The sequence below is a fragment of the Patagioenas fasciata genome, chromosome 3 (assembly GCF_037038585.1).
Source record: "Patagioenas fasciata isolate bPatFas1 chromosome 3, bPatFas1.hap1, whole genome shotgun sequence".
Lineage (NCBI taxonomy): Eukaryota > Metazoa > Chordata > Aves > Columbiformes > Columbidae > Patagioenas > Patagioenas fasciata.
In genome coordinates this window covers 46,546,095-46,567,131 of record NC_092522.1, presented here as the reverse complement: position 1 = coordinate 46,567,131, position 21,037 = coordinate 46,546,095, and the positions used below count along the sequence as shown (strand labels likewise).

At 38.2% G+C, this 21,037-nt stretch overlaps 1 protein-coding gene across 1 annotated transcript in view; it reads left to right on the top strand.

The window, feature by feature from the left end:
- Positions 1–21,037, top strand: part of ACTN2 (actinin alpha 2) — a 69,540-nt gene that overhangs the window by 34,391 nt on the left and 14,112 nt on the right. Inside the window, exons 6-14 of the mRNA XM_065835859.2 lie at positions 821–899; positions 4,307–4,388; positions 7,717–7,802; positions 9,293–9,385; positions 10,393–10,623; positions 11,858–12,005; positions 13,577–13,727; positions 19,922–20,030; positions 20,841–20,981. Of these exons, the coding sequence (XP_065691931.1) occupies positions 821–899; positions 4,307–4,388; positions 7,717–7,802; positions 9,293–9,385; positions 10,393–10,623; positions 11,858–12,005; positions 13,577–13,727; positions 19,922–20,030; positions 20,841–20,981 (1,120 nt within the window). The remainder of the gene's footprint in view (positions 1–820; positions 900–4,306; positions 4,389–7,716; positions 7,803–9,292; positions 9,386–10,392; positions 10,624–11,857; positions 12,006–13,576; positions 13,728–19,921; positions 20,031–20,840; positions 20,982–21,037) is intronic.

Here is a 21,037-nt window from a genome sequence, read left to right as displayed (position 1 = left end):
TAATTTGAGATAGTTCTGTTATTTGAAAGATCTACCCAGACATCTCAGTGAAAGATTCTAACAGTCTGAATATGTTTAGTATCACATAGTTGCTGCACAGGGTAAGACCTCAAACTTGCAGCCTCGGTGATTGCATACAATTTTGATATAAAGTAGCTTTCAGAATAATTGTTTCTGACTGAAAGAAACCTCTCATAATCTTTCAAAATATATGCTATTTGTGGCTCCATTCATTGCCTATTTTTGCCTCAAAAGGTAGTGGGCCTGAAGTCACACTGAAGTGCCAAAGCTCAGATCGAAACTGTCATATGTGTGAAGTGTTTTGAATAAACTAAGCTGATTTATGACTTTGTACTTCTATGAGCACAATATGGTTGAGCCATTTAAATTGTCTGAAATAACTGACACAGAAAAGTAATTGCAGACTTGCCTTTTTCTTTCTCTTTTTTTTTTTTTTTTTCAAACATGCTCTAAGGGTAATAGGAAATTATGCACTTTCATTGGTGAATGTGTACTCTGAGCTATCCTGGAACACTGCACAAACTGAGCAATTGAAATCAGGGACTGTTGCACATAATGTACACTGCCTAGAAAGTATTATGGATTCTTTAAGTGTGTATGGACTGTGGAGTAAGATATGTACTACAGGAAAAAGAGTAAAGTCACAGAAAAGCTCAGAGGGATGAGGCTGCACAGAATGCCAATGTCAGGATTTGACAGGAAAGTTCCTGCTTGATATTAAGTCTTGAGCAAGGATCACACTGTAAAATGCCATGACATTGTTAACTAATGTTTTTCCATTCTATTTTTTGTTGTAAAGCTGGAAAGATGGCCTTGGATTATGTGCACTTATCCACAGACACCGACCTGATCTTATTGACTACTCCAAGCTAAATAAGGTCATCAGTCTGGGTGGTACAGCATGCTGTCCTGCAGTGATTTGGCTCACTTCTGGTTTGCTTAGCATGTTTTCTAAAAGACAAGCTGAGGAGTGCATACTAATTTTGAATGGCTTTCTAAGGTCCCTTCAAAAAAAACACGGACGTGGAAGAAAGGACCCCATGACTCTCCTGTGTCATCCTTCTCTTCCCATTACAATGACTTCAGCATTTAATTGTAAAAAATCTGGTCCTCAGCTGCTAGGTAGTTGATCAAGTCTTTCCCCCTGCACAATATGAATGTTAAATGAAATTACATTGGAATTCCCCATTCACCACTGTCCATCCTGATTTGTATCTGGTGTAAATGGCTGTAGATTGCAGTGCAGTAAACAGTGAGATAATGATTAATCCTGAAATTTCTTAGAACAAACACTACCCTTGGTAATCAAGAGTATGCAATTACATAGAAAATATTCCCCAATTCTTAGATTGTACTTTGGCCTGTACTTCCAGATAAGTGGAAACAAAACTGATATCCTAACTTCCTTAGGTAGTACCTATTTTATTACAGTGTGCTACTCATGGCAAAATGCATGTTTTCTAAAATATACCAGCCACTTTGGATTGAGAGGGAAGAATGTGGAGCAAGTAACAATGTCAGAATTTCTTGGTACCATTACTGAAGAATAAAACCTAGAAAGAAAGTGAAATGTTGTCATTTCACATTAGCTCTCAATACGTATGTAGCATTTTCTGCTCTCTGGAATGAATGGATCTTGAGGGCTCACGTAAACACCAGTAAAACAGAAAACTTAATCATTGTTTTAATTTGTTGAGTGCAACTTTTCATTGATGAGAGAGACTGATGAATCACAGACTATATTTTCCATTCTATGTCCTTCCATTACAAATGGATCTTACTAGTGGAATCAGCTGTTATCAGAAAGCCTTTGACAAAAAAAAAGATGAATGAATGAATGAATGAATGAATGAATGAATGAATAAAATGAAATTATTTGAAAAATCAGACTACATTATATATATGTTAAATTTATGATGAAGTCCCCAAGGTATGCAGTGATTAAAATGAAATGAACTTACTCCACGTAAGATTTTAATTTAGGCAGTTCTTTAGACAACTGCAGATATGAACCAAAGGGAAAAATATTAGCTATCAAAAAGAGCTTGTTCTCAAATTCTGTATACGACCTTTACTATGGATAAACAGATTCATGGATGACTAAGATACCTGTCTCTGTGTACATGTGCTTAAGCATTGCACAAGCAGAAGTTGATTTGATTGAGTTTGTGCTTTGAAAAGTGGTACACAGTACTAAAAATCTTCACAGTATAACCATCCTATATATGAGTGCTAAGAAAAAGGGACAGAACATAAGCAGATCTGCTTCAGCATTACTGTTTCCCTCTTAGAGGTTTCCAAAATAAGAACAGGTCAGGTTTCAAACTGAGGCTGAGCTGTGGCACATAAAGCACATGCATAAAAATCCTAAAATAGATCTTGCTTTTCTGTCCTGGCTGTGTTTGACTGACTGCTCAATTTGGTTACATTAACAGCTGTCCTGGTGTCTCGTTTCCTCGTTTCTTATCTCTTGCATGCTGTCTTTTCCTTTTTTCACTGATGTGTTTTGTGTGAACTTGTAGCTGGAAAGACGGCCTTGCTTTCAACGCCCTTATCCATAGACACAGGCCTGATCTTCTTGACTATGACAAGTTAGATGAGGTATTTGTTTAGCTGTAGCAGAGATTTTTAGTTACTGTGTCTTGCAGTTTTGTTTAAAAGGATGGGTGATGGGGATCTCCTCCAATTATTCGGAGAGTTGCTGAGATTTTAAACAAATCCTTTACCAGTGAGGCACTATTTATTTGTGGGCTTAGTACCAAGCACACAAATAAGAGATGCTCATCACTCATCCATATGCAGTATTTTAACCTAGTCAATAAGTATCACTTAGATTTAGTGTATTTTTGTCCTATTTAATTTCAGTAAGAGTTTTTCTATACACATTTACTAAATGTTGTATTACACATGGTGTCTAGTGTAATAGCAAAAATAAGTTAATGCGTTTTAAATATTGTACACATTTTAAGTTTCTCTGAATGTCAATGATGCACAAAACTGCTAAATGATGATAGAGTGAGAACTTATGATTAGAGACTTGGTATTCTATTATACCTGAATTGTTAGGTTTCAAAATATAAACTCTTCTTCATGACACATTTTATTGAACATGCAGCAGGAAAGGCTGTCTAGTACGATATGTTCATAGAAAGACGTGCCATGGACATTACTACTTATGATACCTGGCATATGTATGTGGATGAGGAGTGGACTTCTGTGAAACTTAAATAACTGCTGTGATTCCATAGTAATAATCTTCCTAAATTAATTTCAGAGTAACAAAAGAATCATGTTCGAGACTAGATCCCTTTACAGGAAGTATCTGTATTCAAATGGAAGCCTTGGCAATTCCCTCCAGAAAACCTGTTAACATTTTTTCAGTGCCCACCAGTGTCTCTAACTTTGCTCTTCTGTGTCCTATTTTCCAAGCCTCTCTCTGTAAACATTGGCATTGTTCAGAGTGGCTATGATCATTTAGCAGTCTGTGAATATGTGAAAATAATGATAGCCTTAGTGGCATGAACTGCCTTTTCACATAAGGTGTATCAGCTTGGGTTTCACTCCAAGCTGATACAGGAAGGCTTCTTTTAAGAACAACCTTAATCTGACACATTCTTCCATTGTCAACAATAGCTATCTGTAGTGCAAGACATAAAATGTGTGCTGTTTATCGCAACTGTGATTACCGCTTCCTTTCTTTTCCCTTCAGAAACCAACACAAAATCTCAAAACCAAAGAAAGGTCTTGAATTTTCACAGCTCTAAAATTAAATTTATAGAGGTGTTACAGATTTGTCTGTCCAAAACTGGGAAGTATTGCTCCTTCTGGAGAACTCTCTGTGCTTGCTTCTTCTCACGCATGCACGTGACCAACAGAGAACTCAATATAAATCACTGTAATATAGCGTGTAGTAGATATAAAAACATGTGGGACTAATTTTGTCATGAATGATCTAGCATAGCCTACTGGACCAGTGGCCTTGGCTGTACTTCATTCCAAATTAGCTCAAAATTATGAGTGTACACTGCATACATTATCTATGTTCCCATCCAGAATTTATTTGCAGCAGAGTCCTAATGGTACCTAATAGCTTATTCATATTTTCTTTTGAAAGTACAGCAGCAGATAGACCAAAATTTCACAAACCTATACTCTGCTTTTTGAAGAACAATAGTTGTGACTCCGATTTACAGTTTGGAGAAATAGTAAGTCCTAGTATACCTACTGTAGTCTTGCTTCAAGGAAAAACTATATTTGACTAGTTGTATTTTCTTCTCTAATGCAGGATGACCCCATAGGAAATATCAACCTTGCCATGGAAATTGCTGAAAAGCATTTGGATATTCCTAAGATGTTGGATGCAGAAGGTGAGTTATATCTTACTGAAGTTTGCATTACTCACAAGCAGGAGACAGTAAAACTTGTTTTGTATGTAGCAAATTTTCAATGTTACTTTGCCATGAATCACAACGGAGCAACCTGTTTTGTTTTCAAGGTTTTCCTTCTTTTTGCCCCTGTATTGGATAATTTCACTGACTTTTTGTTTTGTTCCTTATTGTTTGTTATTATTTATATTATTATAGCACTTTGGACACTAACCTGAGCATATGGCCCCACTATGGTAACTGAGGTAAAATGCAGGATCAAAAGATAATCCTTGCCTTGAAGAAATCGAAATCTAAGTCTAATAAGGGGAAATACAACTATTAGCAGCTTAAAGCAAAAGCATATTCACCCTTTAAAAAGTTTAAGTGAGAGGGCCAGAAATAGAAGTACAGAACTTTCAAAATGTACTAACAACATGCTTCCTATGAGAAAGAGCTATGTTGAAGGAAGCATTATTATTATTATTATTATTATTATTATTATTATTCTCATCATTATTGTAATTATAAACCCTTTGCAGTGACAGTTTTAACAAATAGCTTCATGTTTGGTTTCTCCAATAATCTTTAGAGTTTATTGACAATAACAAGGAAATATATATTAAAGTTTCCCAAATTTCTTCACGATAACCAAACTTTTGTACTCCAGGCAAATATGGTGCCAAAATACTAGAATTTACGTACACTGGTTAAAGCATTCTTCTCCAAGTATGCAGACTCTACGCTGGTGGCTTGTCAGTACAGTAGTGATAACACAGAAATTATCCAGACCACTCAAACTCACTGTTTCTGGTCCCCTTGAAGTCTGTGGTGGGAAGGTTAGGCCAATACAGGATGATTTGGAAAATCCAGGTTGTAACCTCTCCATTGAAGATGTTTCTTTGTTTCATCTTCATGATTCAAAACTATTCTTTTTCATTTTTTTAACTTGCATTTCCTCATTCAAGCACCACTTAAGTATTTTGCTCTGAAATACTGTGCAAGGAATAAACAGAAGTGCTACCACCTTACCATTGAACAGCTCCTACTGTCATTCTCTGTTCTTCATTTTTTATCTTCATATACAATGTAAGAAACTTTATTTTTTCTCACCAGATTTTCTGCACATTCTAGCCCTTATCTTACTATTCTTCTTTGTGGCAGGGGAGGGGAATTGAAACTGTGCTTCTTCTAACATCCTTGAAATATTCACCATCACTTTTTACTCTCTTTATTTCCACTGCATTCTCAGTGGAAACTTTGCTAAGTTTTGTTCACAACTGTGTGAAGTAGATGCAAAACCAGTAAATACATTGGCCCTGAACTTAGAAATCTCGCTGTTAATGTTAGAAATTGTCACCTCATTCCTTGGTCTTTTCACACCAGTATCTTCCCACTCCATACATTGGCAGGAATCCTTTCAACTTGCACTAGCATCATTCATCACTCAGTCGTAATTGGTGTAAAACCATATTTTTCTGCCTTTCTCTGTTAAGTATTGAAAAGGTCCATTTTTACCAATGTAGACATACCTTGATTGCACCCTCTCTATACTTCTACTCTTTTCTGGCATAATAGGGACAAAGCTATCAGCCAGCCAAGCCAAACTCTTCTTTAATTTATGCTGTTAACTAAAACAACAGACTGGTGCACGGATTACAAAGCTGTTGCTATCCAAGCTTTTCTTAGCACAGGAGTGCAGGAGTCCTACAGGTTTCCAATATATATCAATATGCTGCCAGTCACAAGGACCCTGTGCTAATATACACTGTACACACTCCTATTTTGTGACTGTCAGTGGCTGTGCTTAATTCTGGAATAATTCTAGTGATTTAGATGAAGTTGGTTTGGAGCGACAGTGAAGCTGAGCCCAGTAGATCTGCAAGCCATGCCATCTGCTTGGAAGTTTCCACAAACCAGAAGGCAGCAATACCCTTCTGTACCATCTCAGCTTTCAGATATTTTGCCATTTCAGGGAGAGTTATATCTTTTCTATTTACTGATTCCTAAAGCTTAGGTAGCTTTGTACTGATATCAGTAAACAGATGCAACCTGAGTAATGGTGTATTTATTTTGAAAACTTACAGAACTGAGGTGGCATTATCAGCATAATCTGATGGAAGGACCTTGTGAGAATTTCTGAGCAGTTAACCTTCTTCTCTCTACACAGATGTAGTAAATACTGCCAGACCTGATGAAAGAGCCATTATGACTTATGTTTCCTGTTACTACCATGCATTTGCTGGTGCTCAGAAGGTGAGATTGTAGAAGATGGATCAGATCTCATCCTTCACCTTCTGTCTTGTTTCTTTCAGCAGTTTTTCCTCCTCTGATCTTTTCCTCACTAGTTACTAGGACAGCATCTTAGAGCTGAGCACATTTCCTGTTGCCTGATTTTCTCTGTGAGCCACTGTCTCTGTAGAGCCAGTAGTAGTCTATCCATTTGTAAGCCTTCCTGCCTCATCTTTCTGTATATTTGCTAATAATATCCAGTAGGTTTTTGACAGCTGGACACCGAAGGGGACAGAGAACATTATTCTCTTTAATTGAACTTGTGTGCATTCATTTGAAGCACTTTTAAAAATACCAGATGAAAATAAACTCCGAGTGAAAAAACAATTTCAGTAGCAGAATGCTATCGTTTTTTATCTCTGCTGGATATTATTCCTGCTACAGAGATGTCAAAATCATCATAACAGATGCCCAGAAAGTAAACCCTTTTCTTATGCTTTCAGGATTGTTCTTAAAATGTTAAGTGCTTAATGGTAAGTACAAACACCAACATAAAATGTTGCTGCTACACAAAATAGACACAGAAACATACCCAAACATCTCAGAAAAGCTCTGGAATCATGTCCTAAAAGAAGGAAAATCAGGTATTAGAAATATAAAGAATACTGATATATAATGCTAAGGCTATAATGCTAGTCCACAAGCAACTCTGAGAGAACACCTCCCAGATCAAAATGTCAGTCAAAAGACCCCCACATTCTAAGCCACCAGAGAGATGTGTGCCAGTTCTTGAGCAGACAGTTCTGGTAAAATTAAGGTCACTCCCCCTGTGACAACGCTGCAGGATCAAGCCTATTAAAAAAAATTAATGCACCTCTTTATAAGAGCTTATGTTGAATTTCTAGTGTATATTTTATTCTGTCAACACCCACCAATGTAACACTAAATTTATTACAGCTTTGTAGGGTTTCTATAGTACAGAGCTATGGAAAAGAAAACAATCAGAATGACACTATGTTGTACTTTTATTAATTCATCCTGTTTTCTACTCCCCGATTCTTTTTTTGTTTTGTTTTCATTTCTCCCCACCCTCTTGTAGATATTGTGAACACTCCCAAACCTGATGAGAGAGCTATCATGACATATGTGTCCTGCTTCTACCATGCTTTTGCTGGAGCAGAGCAGGTATTACTCAACTGTCCCTTCAGGTTGCTTTGGTTTTGATTGGTTGCTTCACATTTCCACTAGTTTATTAAAAGAAAACTAATTTAGTACTTTGTCATCTTAATTCAACAGTTGCAAGTATTACTTGAGCACTAATACTTGTTTTTAACCAACACTTGAACCTGTTTTAGTGAAATGTTGTGTAGCAAGTTGAACTTCTTTAACTCCAATGTACATTCTTGTTTCTAATGTTGGGTCTTTATTTGGTTATTATAAAGACTTTCAGAAAAGCTGTATTTGAAGGTACTGTGAAATGGAGTTGTTGTTTTTTGCTACATCAACATGTTATGTGTGTGCTGCATAAAACAATGTTTGACTTTTGGAGATTGAGACTCTTCTAGACTTACTCATACTGAGTAGTAATTTAGGGCTAGATTTTCAAAGATACATGAAGATGCAAAAAGGCACAGAAGACATCCAATGCAGTATTTGTGCCTGGTTCCCACTGAAGCCAATGAAATTATTCATGGATCAAAGTACTAATGTAAGAGTCAAGAACATCAGCAACAGATCAGTCACAAAAGGTGGGATTATCACTTAGAAATGTGGCATTTCCCACTGTTCTGCTTCATACATTTCTAGCCTACAAATGGACATAAGCCAACTTATGTGAAAAAAAATAATAAAGAACCCTTCAAGTAGCTGATATTTTTCCTTCATCCTCAGGATCTAATTTCCCGTCCTGTCTGGTAGAACCCCTACACCATATCACAGCACAGCTATGCTGTTGCACCCTCTTGTCTCTGGGTATGAAGGTTTTGCTCTTCATGCAAAAGGGGAATTCCAAATACTCTAACACAGGAATCTGCACAGGTATTTATTTGATTAGATATACTTCAGACTCACATTTGTATGAAAGTATACATCTGTGATGTCAGATTATTAGTGTAAATTTTAAATATGGCAGAGCTACACAGTGCCTTCACAAATAAATTTGTCAGGAAGCATGGAAAGATTTTATGTCAGTAGTTGAGCTGCATATACTCTTGAGGGTATATGTATCTATGGTGTGCAGATATAGAGTAGTCTGGGACTCCTGAATCACATGGGTGTCTTTCCAGTATGGCTAACAAATCTAATACTTTTTTGGTGTGGTTTCAAAAAAATTAACCTAATAGGATAACTTTAAGAATGTCCTAAGACTGCTTTGAAAATAGATGGTTTATTAGATAACCATAATGGCAGTGTGGAATGCCCTCTTGTGTAATAAAGCTTCACTGTACAGCAAGGTGACTTCTGTGCTGATCTGTGCCTTATTCGGGCCATTGGAATCTATTTACCCTACAAAAGGAGGGTAAATATATATCTAAGTAACCTAGGAGCACAAATCAACAACTGTAAAACAATGTGATTTTTGTTTGCCATGGCCACATTCTGTCTCTTTCTCCAAGCCTGTACCTTTCTCAGAATGTGTTTATGAATATGTCCTGTTTATGTGCTGTGTTTTACAGGCTGAGACTGCAGCTAACCGGATCTGTAAGGTGCTTGCTGTGAATCAAGAAAACGAGAGATTGATGGAAGAGTATGAGAGACTAGCAAGTGAGGTAAAGACAGCTGTATCTTTTATGTAGCAATAATTATGTTCATGAAATACTGAAAGCTGAAAGATTCGTGCACTGTCTGCAAGACAGCAAAGTGAAGGTAAATCTCACAGTGGTAGGGTACAAAGCTCAGTTGCCCAAGACGTCGAATTTCAGATGACTCCTTTGCCACAGACTTCCTGTGTGACCACCAGCAAGTCACTCAGTCTCATTAATGTGCCAAAAAGAATGTTTTGAGGACTGTCATCGGTCTGTCCGAAACCAGACTTGCTCCTCTGTAATCTCCAAAGACAGCCATCCTTGACCACATGTGGAACATACAAGATCCTTTCACTCCAAGCCCCATTGGATTTGTGTTCTGCAAAGCACACCTGGACAGAGTCTCTTAGGGGGTTCACAGTGCACCTGTGAACACAGGCAGCAAATGAATGAATGAAGGGGGCACATTGTGCTCCTCCTGTCCTTTCTTGGTAAAAGGCAAATTTGTTAAGTCAGGACTACAGATGTATAGTGCACAAGTCAGAGCTCCCAATGTCCTTTAACCTGCAAAAACATACCAAGATGATGGACGCAAAGACAGCAGTGCTACATTAGCACTAACGGACTTCTGATTGAAAACTTTTATATGACCTGAGTTATTTGGCTGTTGTCTGTTCTGATCTCATAACTATGACTATTTAAGACATAAAGACAAACACTTCTGGAAGTGGCAAGTTATTTTGGGTGACTGGGCTTCTGAGTATTTAGCTATAGAGACACCTTACATATGTTTTCGTCTTTCTGGAAATCAGAGTATTTCTAGAAATAAGTTGAGTATCAGGGCAAATTAGTAAAAAAAGTATTGTTGAGCTTTGAAAATGCTGTGCTTACTTGCCATTAAAGTACTGACACCAACTTAATTCATTAATATTAAAGGAACAAACTTGATTAGGATATGTGCATTCAATATGATCTTTTTTTTGGTTGCTTTTCCATTGCTTTTATTTCAATTGTTTGTGTTGGTTTGAAAGCTTTTAGAATGGATTCGCCGGACAATCCCTTGGCTGGAAAACAGGACCCCAGAAAAAACAATGCAGGCTATGCAGAAGAAATTAGAGGATTTCCGGGACTACCGCCGCAAACACAAACCTCCCAAAGTCCAAGAGAAATGTCAACTGGAGATCAATTTCAACACCCTGCAGACAAAACTGAGGATCAGCAATCGGCCAGCTTTCATGCCATCAGAGGGAAAAATGGTTTCAGTAAGTAAAGGAGGCATCAATATTCTGTTCTCCTTTTTATCAACATTCTCACAAAAATTTCAACGTGAGGGATTGAAATGCCATATTAAGTCATTCTCAGAAACTTCAGTTTCTTGCACTTTATCAATATTGAACCATTCTCTTTAGACATTTCCTTTCATTTTAGAATCTTGCTTTCTCTTAAGCGTGCTTCTGCCTCTTTGAAGGCTTTCCCCAAGTGCAAATTGTCTTGAGACATGAAACGATACAGAGCTTTTTTTTGTGAGTGTTATCAGTACTTCTTTATCAGTGAGGCCAAATATTGTTTATTTAACCAAAACTCACAGTGGTTTCACTAACATTTTGGTCATCAGACTTACAGAAACAGACATTGCTCAAAATATATTTATGGGTTTTTTTCTACTTTTTAAAATTAAATTTTGTTTTTTCTTATGTCTGTGATGATAAGCATAGGCAGTACCAAGAATTCTCACCTGCAGGTAAGTATTGTGAGTTGACTGTGGGTCAAAACGTTTCCTGTGGAATATAGCAAACCTGCTTAGGTACTCTGTTCTTTCATTGTGTTTTTGATTGCTAAGATTTAATAAACAGATGATTGCACTATCTGAAGAGGGCCATTGTCCACTCCCCTATGCAGAAAATAAGGGGCTTGTCACTTCAGTTTCCTACTGCCTTTGAGTTTCTGAGGAAGCTCACAAAACTTTGTGTACCACAGAAAGTGAAATGAGTTTGTATTCCAGATAAAACACACCAAATTCTCTTGACACTAATACATTTTGCTATTGTCAACTTCCAAGAGCAAAGCAATTTTTTTTCGTAAAAGATCATTACATCATAACAGAACATACACATTGTAAAATGGGAGGTAAAAGCACAGAAGGACTTAGCAGTGCTATGTTAATGGTTGGACTCAATGTTCTTAAAGGTCTTTTCCAACCAAAACAATTTACGATTCTAATATATTGTGAAGACCCTAAATGTGTAGCTTTGCTTGGAAGCCGTTTGTATAGGGATTCCTTTCATGAACCCACCCTACACTATTAGGAGCAAATGTCTGGACTACAAGACTTCCTGAACTGCTTGACAATATTTTCTATGATTCTGTGATTTTACAAAAACTGGACATAAAACCTTCTCTTTTTGGAGCAAAATTGTGAATGAATCAGATATCTGCAAATTTGGATAAAAAGAGATTATACTTCAATCCCCTCTCTCCCATGTATCCTCTTCACAGGATATTGCCGGTGCTTGGCAGAGACTTGAACAAGCTGAGAAAGGCTATGAAGAGTGGCTGCTGAATGAAATACGGAGACTGGAAAGACTTGAACACTTGGCGGAGAAGTTCAGGCAGAAGGCTTCCACTCATGAACAGTGGGCATATGGTGAGCAGAGATGGCTCTAACATTTTCAGTGTTTTAATGTTCGAGGTTGAACTGTCAGTGCTTAGTATTTGTGAGCCAGAAACTTGCTCATAAGTAGTTTGGACAGTTTCAGAAACCTAAAATAATAACAGATAAAATTGCAGGCTTTGTTGACTATAGTTTTGATCCTAACTTTTTTAGGCATGTTGCCAATGAAATGTAACTGTAAAAATCGTACTCTTGAGGTAGTGGGTCAAACTTAGTGGGAAAATTCTGCAGTTGAATGGAAGCCATTACTGCTAATGCATTCCTATACACCAGCAATCCAACCAGGAATGTAGTGACACCGCTGGTTAAGTGTGAAATCATTAATAGACTTATTCTGAGTTGATTATCATTTGGCCAACATAATGTTTTGAATAGTCCACATAAACTACATGATAATGGACTCATCTCTGCTTCGCTCCATACCCTGGATTACACCTCATTTATAGTTGTGGTTTTTAATGATAACCTAACCTTACGTATAGTTGCAACAGCTGTAGGACTGTACCCTGGCACACAAGTTTGTTGGGGACCGTTAAACATAGATCTACTCTATCATCCTATTGTTTGCCCTGATAACAGTCTTCCTGCTTCTGCCATGCTTCTGGCTTTTTCCAGCTAGACTCTTTTCACATGGTGAAAGTAAAACAGAGTCTATCCCATAACACAGTCACTGGAAGCACACAAGGCTGTAAATGGCTGCCAAGCAGATACTAGAAGGGAATCTATAGTGTGTATCAGCCCTTAGAGCCTATTTTCTCAGCATAAACTGCTCATGGTGACATGTTTTGGCTGTTATACAGTAAAAACTTAACATAAGCTGGTACACAGCAAGTGAAACAATAGTCCCTTCCGGCTGTAAAATTCACAGAGCTGTGTAATGCCATGTGGTGAGCTGCAGTTATAGGGACTGTCTGTATAGATTCACTTGTCCAACACAGGAGCTACTGAAGAGTAATATTTCAGTTTCCGACTTCTTTGCTTCCCTAGCCCTTTGTAAATCGGTTGGTATTTTCCACTTAAAATTCAGTGTTTGAAACAAAAGACAGCCACATGTCTCGATTTTTTTTTTTTTTTTTTAAATTATTATTTATTTTGGAAGTGCTGGAATGAATAATGAATTCAAGGCAGAACATGAAAAAGAATAACAGATCATTACTAAGAGTGAAGCTGAGCATGGCAGTGTGATTTCTGGTTTCATTACTACTTCATTACTACAAAAGAATTATGGCAATAGTTTATAGCCTCAGTTTTTGCCGATATACCATTTTTATGCCAGTTTCTCAAGCAATGTAATACTATTTTAGACCAGTATAAACAGCCTATGCAAGAATCAAGGAATTACTGATAAACCTTTAAAAAGATATATTTCTAATTAAGACTGTTGTGCTGACACTTTGCTACTGATTTCAGTGAGGGTGGGACTTCATCTCATACATATGATCTTCACAATGACTCGGTTGAAAAAGTTGACTAAATTTGCAATTGTTCTAACCAACAAATTAGTAAAAAAAAAAACCAACTAGTATTTTAATTTCCTCTTTCAGGCAAAGAGCAGATCTTACTTCAGAAGGATTATGAATCTGCTACTCTGACAGAAGTCCGCGCTATGTTAAGGAAACATGAAGCTTTTGAGAGCGATTTGGCTGCTCACCAGGACAGGGTGGAACAGATCGCTGCCATTGCCCAGGAGCTGAAGTATGTTCCATTTAAAGTCTTGCAGCTGCTGACATTTAACTTTGCGATAAACTCTTTCCAATGAATTTGATAGTGTCATAGGTACCAACGTAAGAATTCCAGAGATAGCTTCATAAGTATATTATCTGAGCTGGTCACTGAGACCTTTCCCTCATCTCCCCCTTACCCCCAACCAAATATAGATATACAACTGGCCAAAATTATTTGAAAAGAAACATTTTAAAATTGACTTAACACTAAGCTTTTAGCATTAGCTCTATTGATAAGTCCATTGTGTGTTGATGGGAATGCTGTAGGAGTTTATTTCTCAGTTCATATGGTCTGCTGAGTGGTACTGGTTACGAGTAGTTTAACTTAGAAAAAAAATTCACTTACACAAATTACAGATCAAGCATCTTCACTTAAAATCAAGTCTTTTGTCACAAGTATATTCGTCCTTTCAAAAGGCTTCACATCTCTAAATTATCCCTGTAGCAGTGGGTCAGGCACCGACTGTTCTGAAGATTTAATTATCTCTAGTATACATATTTTCACAATCTCTTCGTATTATATTTGGAAGTGCCATTGTCTCTGTTTTACAAAAAGGGCAGTGGGGCATATGAAAACTAATTTACTCAGGGTCACAAAGGCAACCAAGCACACAAGCTCACCTACAGGAAAGCTTGAGATTTCATCCACATTTCCATCAACTTAGTCACAAGGACCAACACTTGCTCACTCAGCATGCTATGCCAGAAGAAAACACAACCAAAGCTCAGGACAATTCTACAACACATTTAGGCCACATCTGTGTCATTGACACCACCTACATAGGTCAGGGATGTGAAAGTTCAAGGCCCCTGACTGACAGACACATGGCAGCAGAAGTCCTGTGTAAAGCATGGTTTTGTCAGCAAAGCTCTGCCCACACTGACAGGACCGTACTGTTATATACTGATGTCCCTATTCTGGTAAATCCGTCCCGGTGTGTACTCCAAGCTAAGCACATTAGATTTTATAATCTTGCACAGTTATTTGAGGTGGTTTTGTACTGTAAATCAATGGTGCTACTCCTGATCATAGCAATTTGACACATACTTAAAGTAATTGCTCACCCGCAGTATAAATCTGTAAAGCCAACAGGAACAAATGTGCAGTAGTGGTTGAAACATGAGCCAACATCAAAATTCTCAGATTCCTGCCCTTGGCTTCAACTCTCCAAGTTTCAGGTTCTCACCTTTTTGAATAGGCAAAACAGTTACTACTCAAAAATCAAGTGTTAAAAATATGCCCTTTTTTACTTTGTGAAGGACTGTGACTCATAAACAGCTCCACATTCATTAACAGTTTAAAAAACAGAAAGTTGTCTAAAAATGTATTTAATACCTGACTTATAGTAATTGTATAATTCAAATGGATTTAGAAGAAAAATCCTGTTTTTCAAGATTATTTAAAGGAGGAAAAGTAAAGCACAGTGGGCAGAGTAAGTAGTGGATTTTAGTTAGTGTCAAAGAAGTCTGAAAAACACAGAGGATGGAGATTTCACTGAGTATATAAGCTTATAAAACACCTTCTGTCATGCCTTGATCACTGTTGTGGAGTTATTTGTTCCTCTTTATACTAAAGAAAGTTTCTGAAACGCCTAATGATTGTTAATTCAGCTTCACCTTTACAAGTGATGGGAATCTCTGGGAATGTAGTGCATCTGCTTACCAGCATTTTGAACCCTGTGTCCTTTACCTCTGGTGAGGCCAGTGAACACTGTATCCTGTCTATTTTAAGATTGTATCTTCTCAGTTGTTTCAGTAATTTGCTGTGTGAAGTTAAATGAGTTATTTGTGGCCTGGGCCACAAAGGTGCTGAAAACCCATTGCTTTTAGAGATGCTCTAATTTGACTTCTCTGCTTCTCTGTACAATGGGCTATCAGTGCCTCAGTGCCTGATTTTTCACTGAGACTCTGTAGCTCAGTTATGCTTAGTGCCCTTGGAGAATGCTGAATGAAAGGTCATAAAGGTCAAGTTTTATTATTAGCTGCAAGCAGGCAACTTATATTTAAATATTAATTTTAATTATTTGTACATAATTCCTCACACAGTGAAATTATGGAAGCAAATGCTAATTTCTTTCTCTATTCATATTTTTAAAGAAGGATTGACTAATGTCCGAGAGCTAAGAAATGTGTGTTGGCACATGATTCAAAGCTTATTGAAGTCAATGTGGGTATTTGTTCTTGTTTTATTTTTTTTTTTCATCACCGGATCAGGCCCTTAAAGAAATCATCATCATCTGTGTCTAAATTCCGAGGCAGTACACATCCATGTTTTGATTTAAACAATCTCTTGGCTGCCTGATGTTGCTCTTTCAAGGGAGAACAATTGCTGTGTGACCTTGAACTCTACCAGTTAACAGTTTTCTGCTGCAACACCTCAGTCCACTGTGTGCCTAAGGCTGCAGTTGCTACAAGTTTGTTGATTGGTGCTGTTTAGATAAAAGATTAGGGTGTGTGTGCGAGCAGGTGATGCCACCCAGGATGCTGCTATAAGATTATTATGTTCCAGCCTGTAGAGACTTAGATATTCCTTGGAAGTGAGGCCTAACAAGGCTTGGATAGGGCATTATACAAAGCTGGAAAAAGGCATTTCTAAAATGGGATTTGCCATTTATGACATAGTAAGTTCTAAACAGAAGTTGAGTGAGCTGTACTATGAAGTGCCATAGTAATTTATGGTCTTGTGTGCTGATTTCAGTGTTTTCAATCATCAAGATAAAATTTTTGGAATGTAATTCCTTGCATATCTGTCACTTCTAGCGTAGCAATTTATTTTCAGCCAAGAAGCCCACTGTTTGTAACACTGATTTGGAGACTCTTTTTGCTTCTGGAAACCTGGGCTCAAATTGTGCTTACATGCATGATTAATATGAGCCTGGTTCTGAAGCAGTGCTAAAACATGTTGCTCAACAGGTTATTTTTGAGACACTATCACTGTTCCTAAACTGAGCTCTTACTTAAGTACTTCTCTGGATCAGGACAAAATTTGAATAAATTTTTAATTCTTTACAGATGAGATTGAATTGCTTGTAAGATCAATAGGAATAGCTTGGTGATTTTTAAATTCCAAAGGCCGTAGATTTTGAATAATCAAATAAATATAAATGACTGCTTTCTTAGAAGATCTCTAACATATATGCAGCAATTCTTCGTATATGCATGATAAACAAAACTTCTTTTTGCAAAATATGTTTAGTCTCTTCACAGCTACGATGTTGAGAGGGATACAAAAATGAATAGGACAAGGAAGGTAAACCTGTGTTTTTTTCCAAGTAAATAATTTCCTATCAGTAGTTATTTCTTCCTCTGCCCCTGCTTTGAGCAGAAAAATGTTCCTTGACACATATAATACACTTACTTGAAGTAAACTACAGCAGGCCCAGAAAGGCAGTGGAGCTACACTGTTTAATACCACTTGGGAATCTCACTTATGACTTTTGACCCATAGGTGCCCTTTTAAAAAGTTGTTTCGATAATATTATTCTCCTACCTATTTGTCCACAGCACATATCCCTGGAAGAAATAGGATAGCGAAGATCTTATGGGGAATGGCTGAACCTCCCTGGCATAGCTGGCGGAGGAACATTGCACGTTACCTTCCAGGACTTTGGCCACAGCTGGTACAATCAGTCTCTCACTTTCATGGAAGGATACCTGCCCTTATCATAGTCAACAAAAGGCGATAAGTGATCCATTGAAGCAAAAATACTCTGTCATAGAATCGTTTAGGTTGGAAATGACCTTTAAGATCATCAAGTCCAACCATAAACCTAACACTGTAAAGTTCACCACTAAACCATATCCCTGAGCACCACACCTACATGTGTTTTAAACACCTTCAGGCATGATGACTCAACCACTTCCCTGGGCAGCCTGTTCCAAAGCCTGACAGCCCTCTCCATGAATAAATGTTTCCTAATATCCAATCTAAACCTCCCCTGGTACCACTTGAGGCCATTTCCTCTGGTCCTATCACTTGTTACTTGGAAAAAGAGACCAACACCCTCCATGCTAAAACCTCCTTTCAGGTAGTTGTAGACAGCAATAAGGTCTCCCCTCAGCCTCCTTTTCTCCAGGCTAAACAGCCCCAGTTCCCTCAGCTGCTCCTCATCAGACTTGTGCTCCAGACCCCTCACCAGCTTCGTCACCCTCCTCTGCACTCCCTCTACTATTTCAATGTCTTTCCTATAGTGAGGGGCCCAAAACTGAACACAGGATTTGAGGTGGGCCCTCACCAGTGCCAATTTTGGGGGGTAATCATTCCCCTAGTCCTACTGGCCACACTGTTTCTGATATAAGCCAGGATGCTGTTGGCCTTTTTGGCCACCTGACCACACTGCTGGCTCATATTCAGGTGGCTGTTGACCAACACCCTTAGATCCTTTTCTGCCAGGCAGCTTTCCAGCCACTCTTCCCCGAGCCTGTAGCGCTGCCTGGGGTTGTTGTGACCAAAGTGCAGGACTCAGCACTTGACCATATCCTGATATGTTAGATTTGTTATGCGAAAACAGACCAGAATACATATCTCCACATCCCATCCACTTAGGGAGCTCACAGAGGAACATCATCTAATAATTTCAAAATGCTAAAATGAAAAAAAAAAAAAAAGATTGCCAGCCAAAAACTCATCTAAAGCTCCACGGTTCTGACTTAAAATTTTGTAACAGATAGATGGCTTTTGTCGCATCCCTTGAAGGCTAATAAAAAGTCTTGCTCCAAAGAAGGAAGCAAGTTTTCAAGTTAAGGAGCCCTTGTGTGGTATGACTTGTTGGCAGCTTTCTCCTTACAGTAACAGTTCTACTTTCATGACTGGGGCTTGGTTTTGTTACTTTTTAAAACTGTTATGTCATTTTATTATTACTTGTTGATTGATTGCAGCACATCCAAAACCTTTTGCAATCAGGATCGTTCACATACTTTTCAACTTTTTCCAAAACCAGTTTGCTCTGACTGGGCTTGGAGGAGGAAGCGTGAATATTGCTCCTGGCCTAGAGTGTAGCGTCACAGAGGAAAGCTACCTCTGTCCTTGTTTGTCCCCTATGATTCTCTGAGTTACTGGCAGAGTGATCTGTACATTCCTTTTGCCAATTGCCTAGAGAAGAATGCTCAAAAGAAAGGAACAAATTCTATCTGCATTTAATGTCTCATTCAAGCCTTAATGTAAATCTTAGCTTCATATTGTGATAAAGTCTCTGTGATGCTTAGTACTGGGCAAAGTGTCTTTGAGGAGCAGCCAAGAGCTAGATTCAGTGGATGATGGCACACCAATAAAAGTGAGCTTCCAAACTGCCCAAGACGTGTATTTTATTATGGTCACGATGGCTGCAGCAGAACCAAGGGGATTACTTGCTGCTGAGGTCAAAAATTCTATTTGAGACAGACTCACTGCAGAATCTCAGAACAGAACCTTAAACAGTTTTTCCAGTCTTAGGCAGAATAGTAAGTTGCTTTCTGTCAGGATAATATAAGTCTATTAAGCAGGTAAAGAAGCAATGCTAACTGCTACATCCTTTGTGAGTGCAGCAATTCATGCTGGTGGCATACACGGGTTTGGAGATTCCTATTCTCTGAAACAGCCAGTTATAGGGTGTAGCGCTGTGAGGAGTTCCTGGACAGAAAGATGAAAATTTTTCTCTGTGCCCCAAATCTGGGCAGGTCTGTGAGAAAGAGATTATGCTTTGAATGCAGCCTGAGGTCTGTTTCTCAGTTAAATAATTTCAGAGTATATGAGGCTGTATAGGATCATTGGATTACTTAGAACAAAACTTACGTTTCAGGCCATTAATTTAAAGCTGTACCAGTCTTCAGAAACTTGATAAAGTCCCAGACTGGAGCATTCTGGTCTTCTGAAGATCAAATCGCTTGTGCCACAGGAATACTGAGAAAAAGATGGTTAGACACCTTAATTGTCTTTAATACCTGGATGGCACAGATAGATACTTGCTTCTTCTCACAATAAAGGAGGTCGATCTTGTTCCTGTGTTGTGTGTCTTGAAGTGCTGAATGTCTAGATCACACATGTCTCTAGTGCAACACTTACCTGGAGGAGAAATATTGCAAAAAAGAGTGGAAGAATTACTGAGGGCCAGTGGAAGAGTGTGGACAGTGCAACTGCTCCTGTCTTTCAGAAAGTCACACATATTTTTTTTCTTCACTCTTTCTTAGTGAACTGGACTACCATGATGCTGCAAGTGTCAATGATAGATGCCAAAAGATATGTGACCAATGGGACAGCCTGGGAACACTTACTCAGAAAAGGAGAGAGGCACTGGAGGTAAGCCATATAACAATGATCAGCAGCTCAGCTGAGGCACGGATAGGGGAATGAACCATTTGTTTCAGATCTGGAAACAGTGCCATTGGGCATCTGCTTTGGAATCCAAACAGCAATGAAGCCTTTCCTCAGATCTCCGTTTCATTTTGGTATCATTTCATTTGTAAACAGATTGAATTGGTCAGGGCAGACTTGACAGTGCTCAGCTGCCAAGAACAGTTCTAAAGCAGCAACAAATGGCATGCAGTTTATAGCACCACTCTTTGGGAATTTGGTGTCCAGCAAGTATAGCAAAAGCCATTAGGCTCTTACCTTTTCATACTTGTCTGAGCTTAATCAGATGAGGTACAGGATAATGGCCAGTACTGAGTTAATTTTTTGGTAGTGAGTATTCAAAAACACTGAGATACTTTCCAAAACCTTGTTCCTTAAGAAAAGAAGTAGTCACATGCATACCAAGGTGGAAAACTTACGTCTAACTCTTTCTTTTTATACTTACAAAAAATTACTAAAGCAAGATTAGCAGATTTTAATTTATTTGCATATAGAATAACAAAAATACTTGAAATATCAGCAGTGAAGTAGTCATTTCATCTGTTACCCTTCAAAGGCAGACACTCTTTTAAAATGTTAGATTCAAGAGTATCTTTATTGCAATTGCCTTGAGTGAAAATCCTTAAAGCAGAGGGTGAAATCAGTCAACAATTGCTTTTGAAAAGATGAAGCATAACTTTGTGCATGGGTGGGTATGTGTCTGGAGTTAGGTCTTACCCTGGTAACAAAGGAATGTGCCTTTCCCACCCTGCACAGAGAACGGAGAAATTGCTCGAAACAATTGATCAGCTTCATCTGGAGTTTGCCAAAAGAGCCGCTCCTTTCAACAACTGGATGGAAGGTGCTATGGAAGACCTACAGGACATGTTTATTGTTCATAGCATAGAAGAAATTCAGGTAATTTGTCTGTTTTGGGGGTTACAGTCATAGGGAAGACAAGAAAGGAAGCTTTT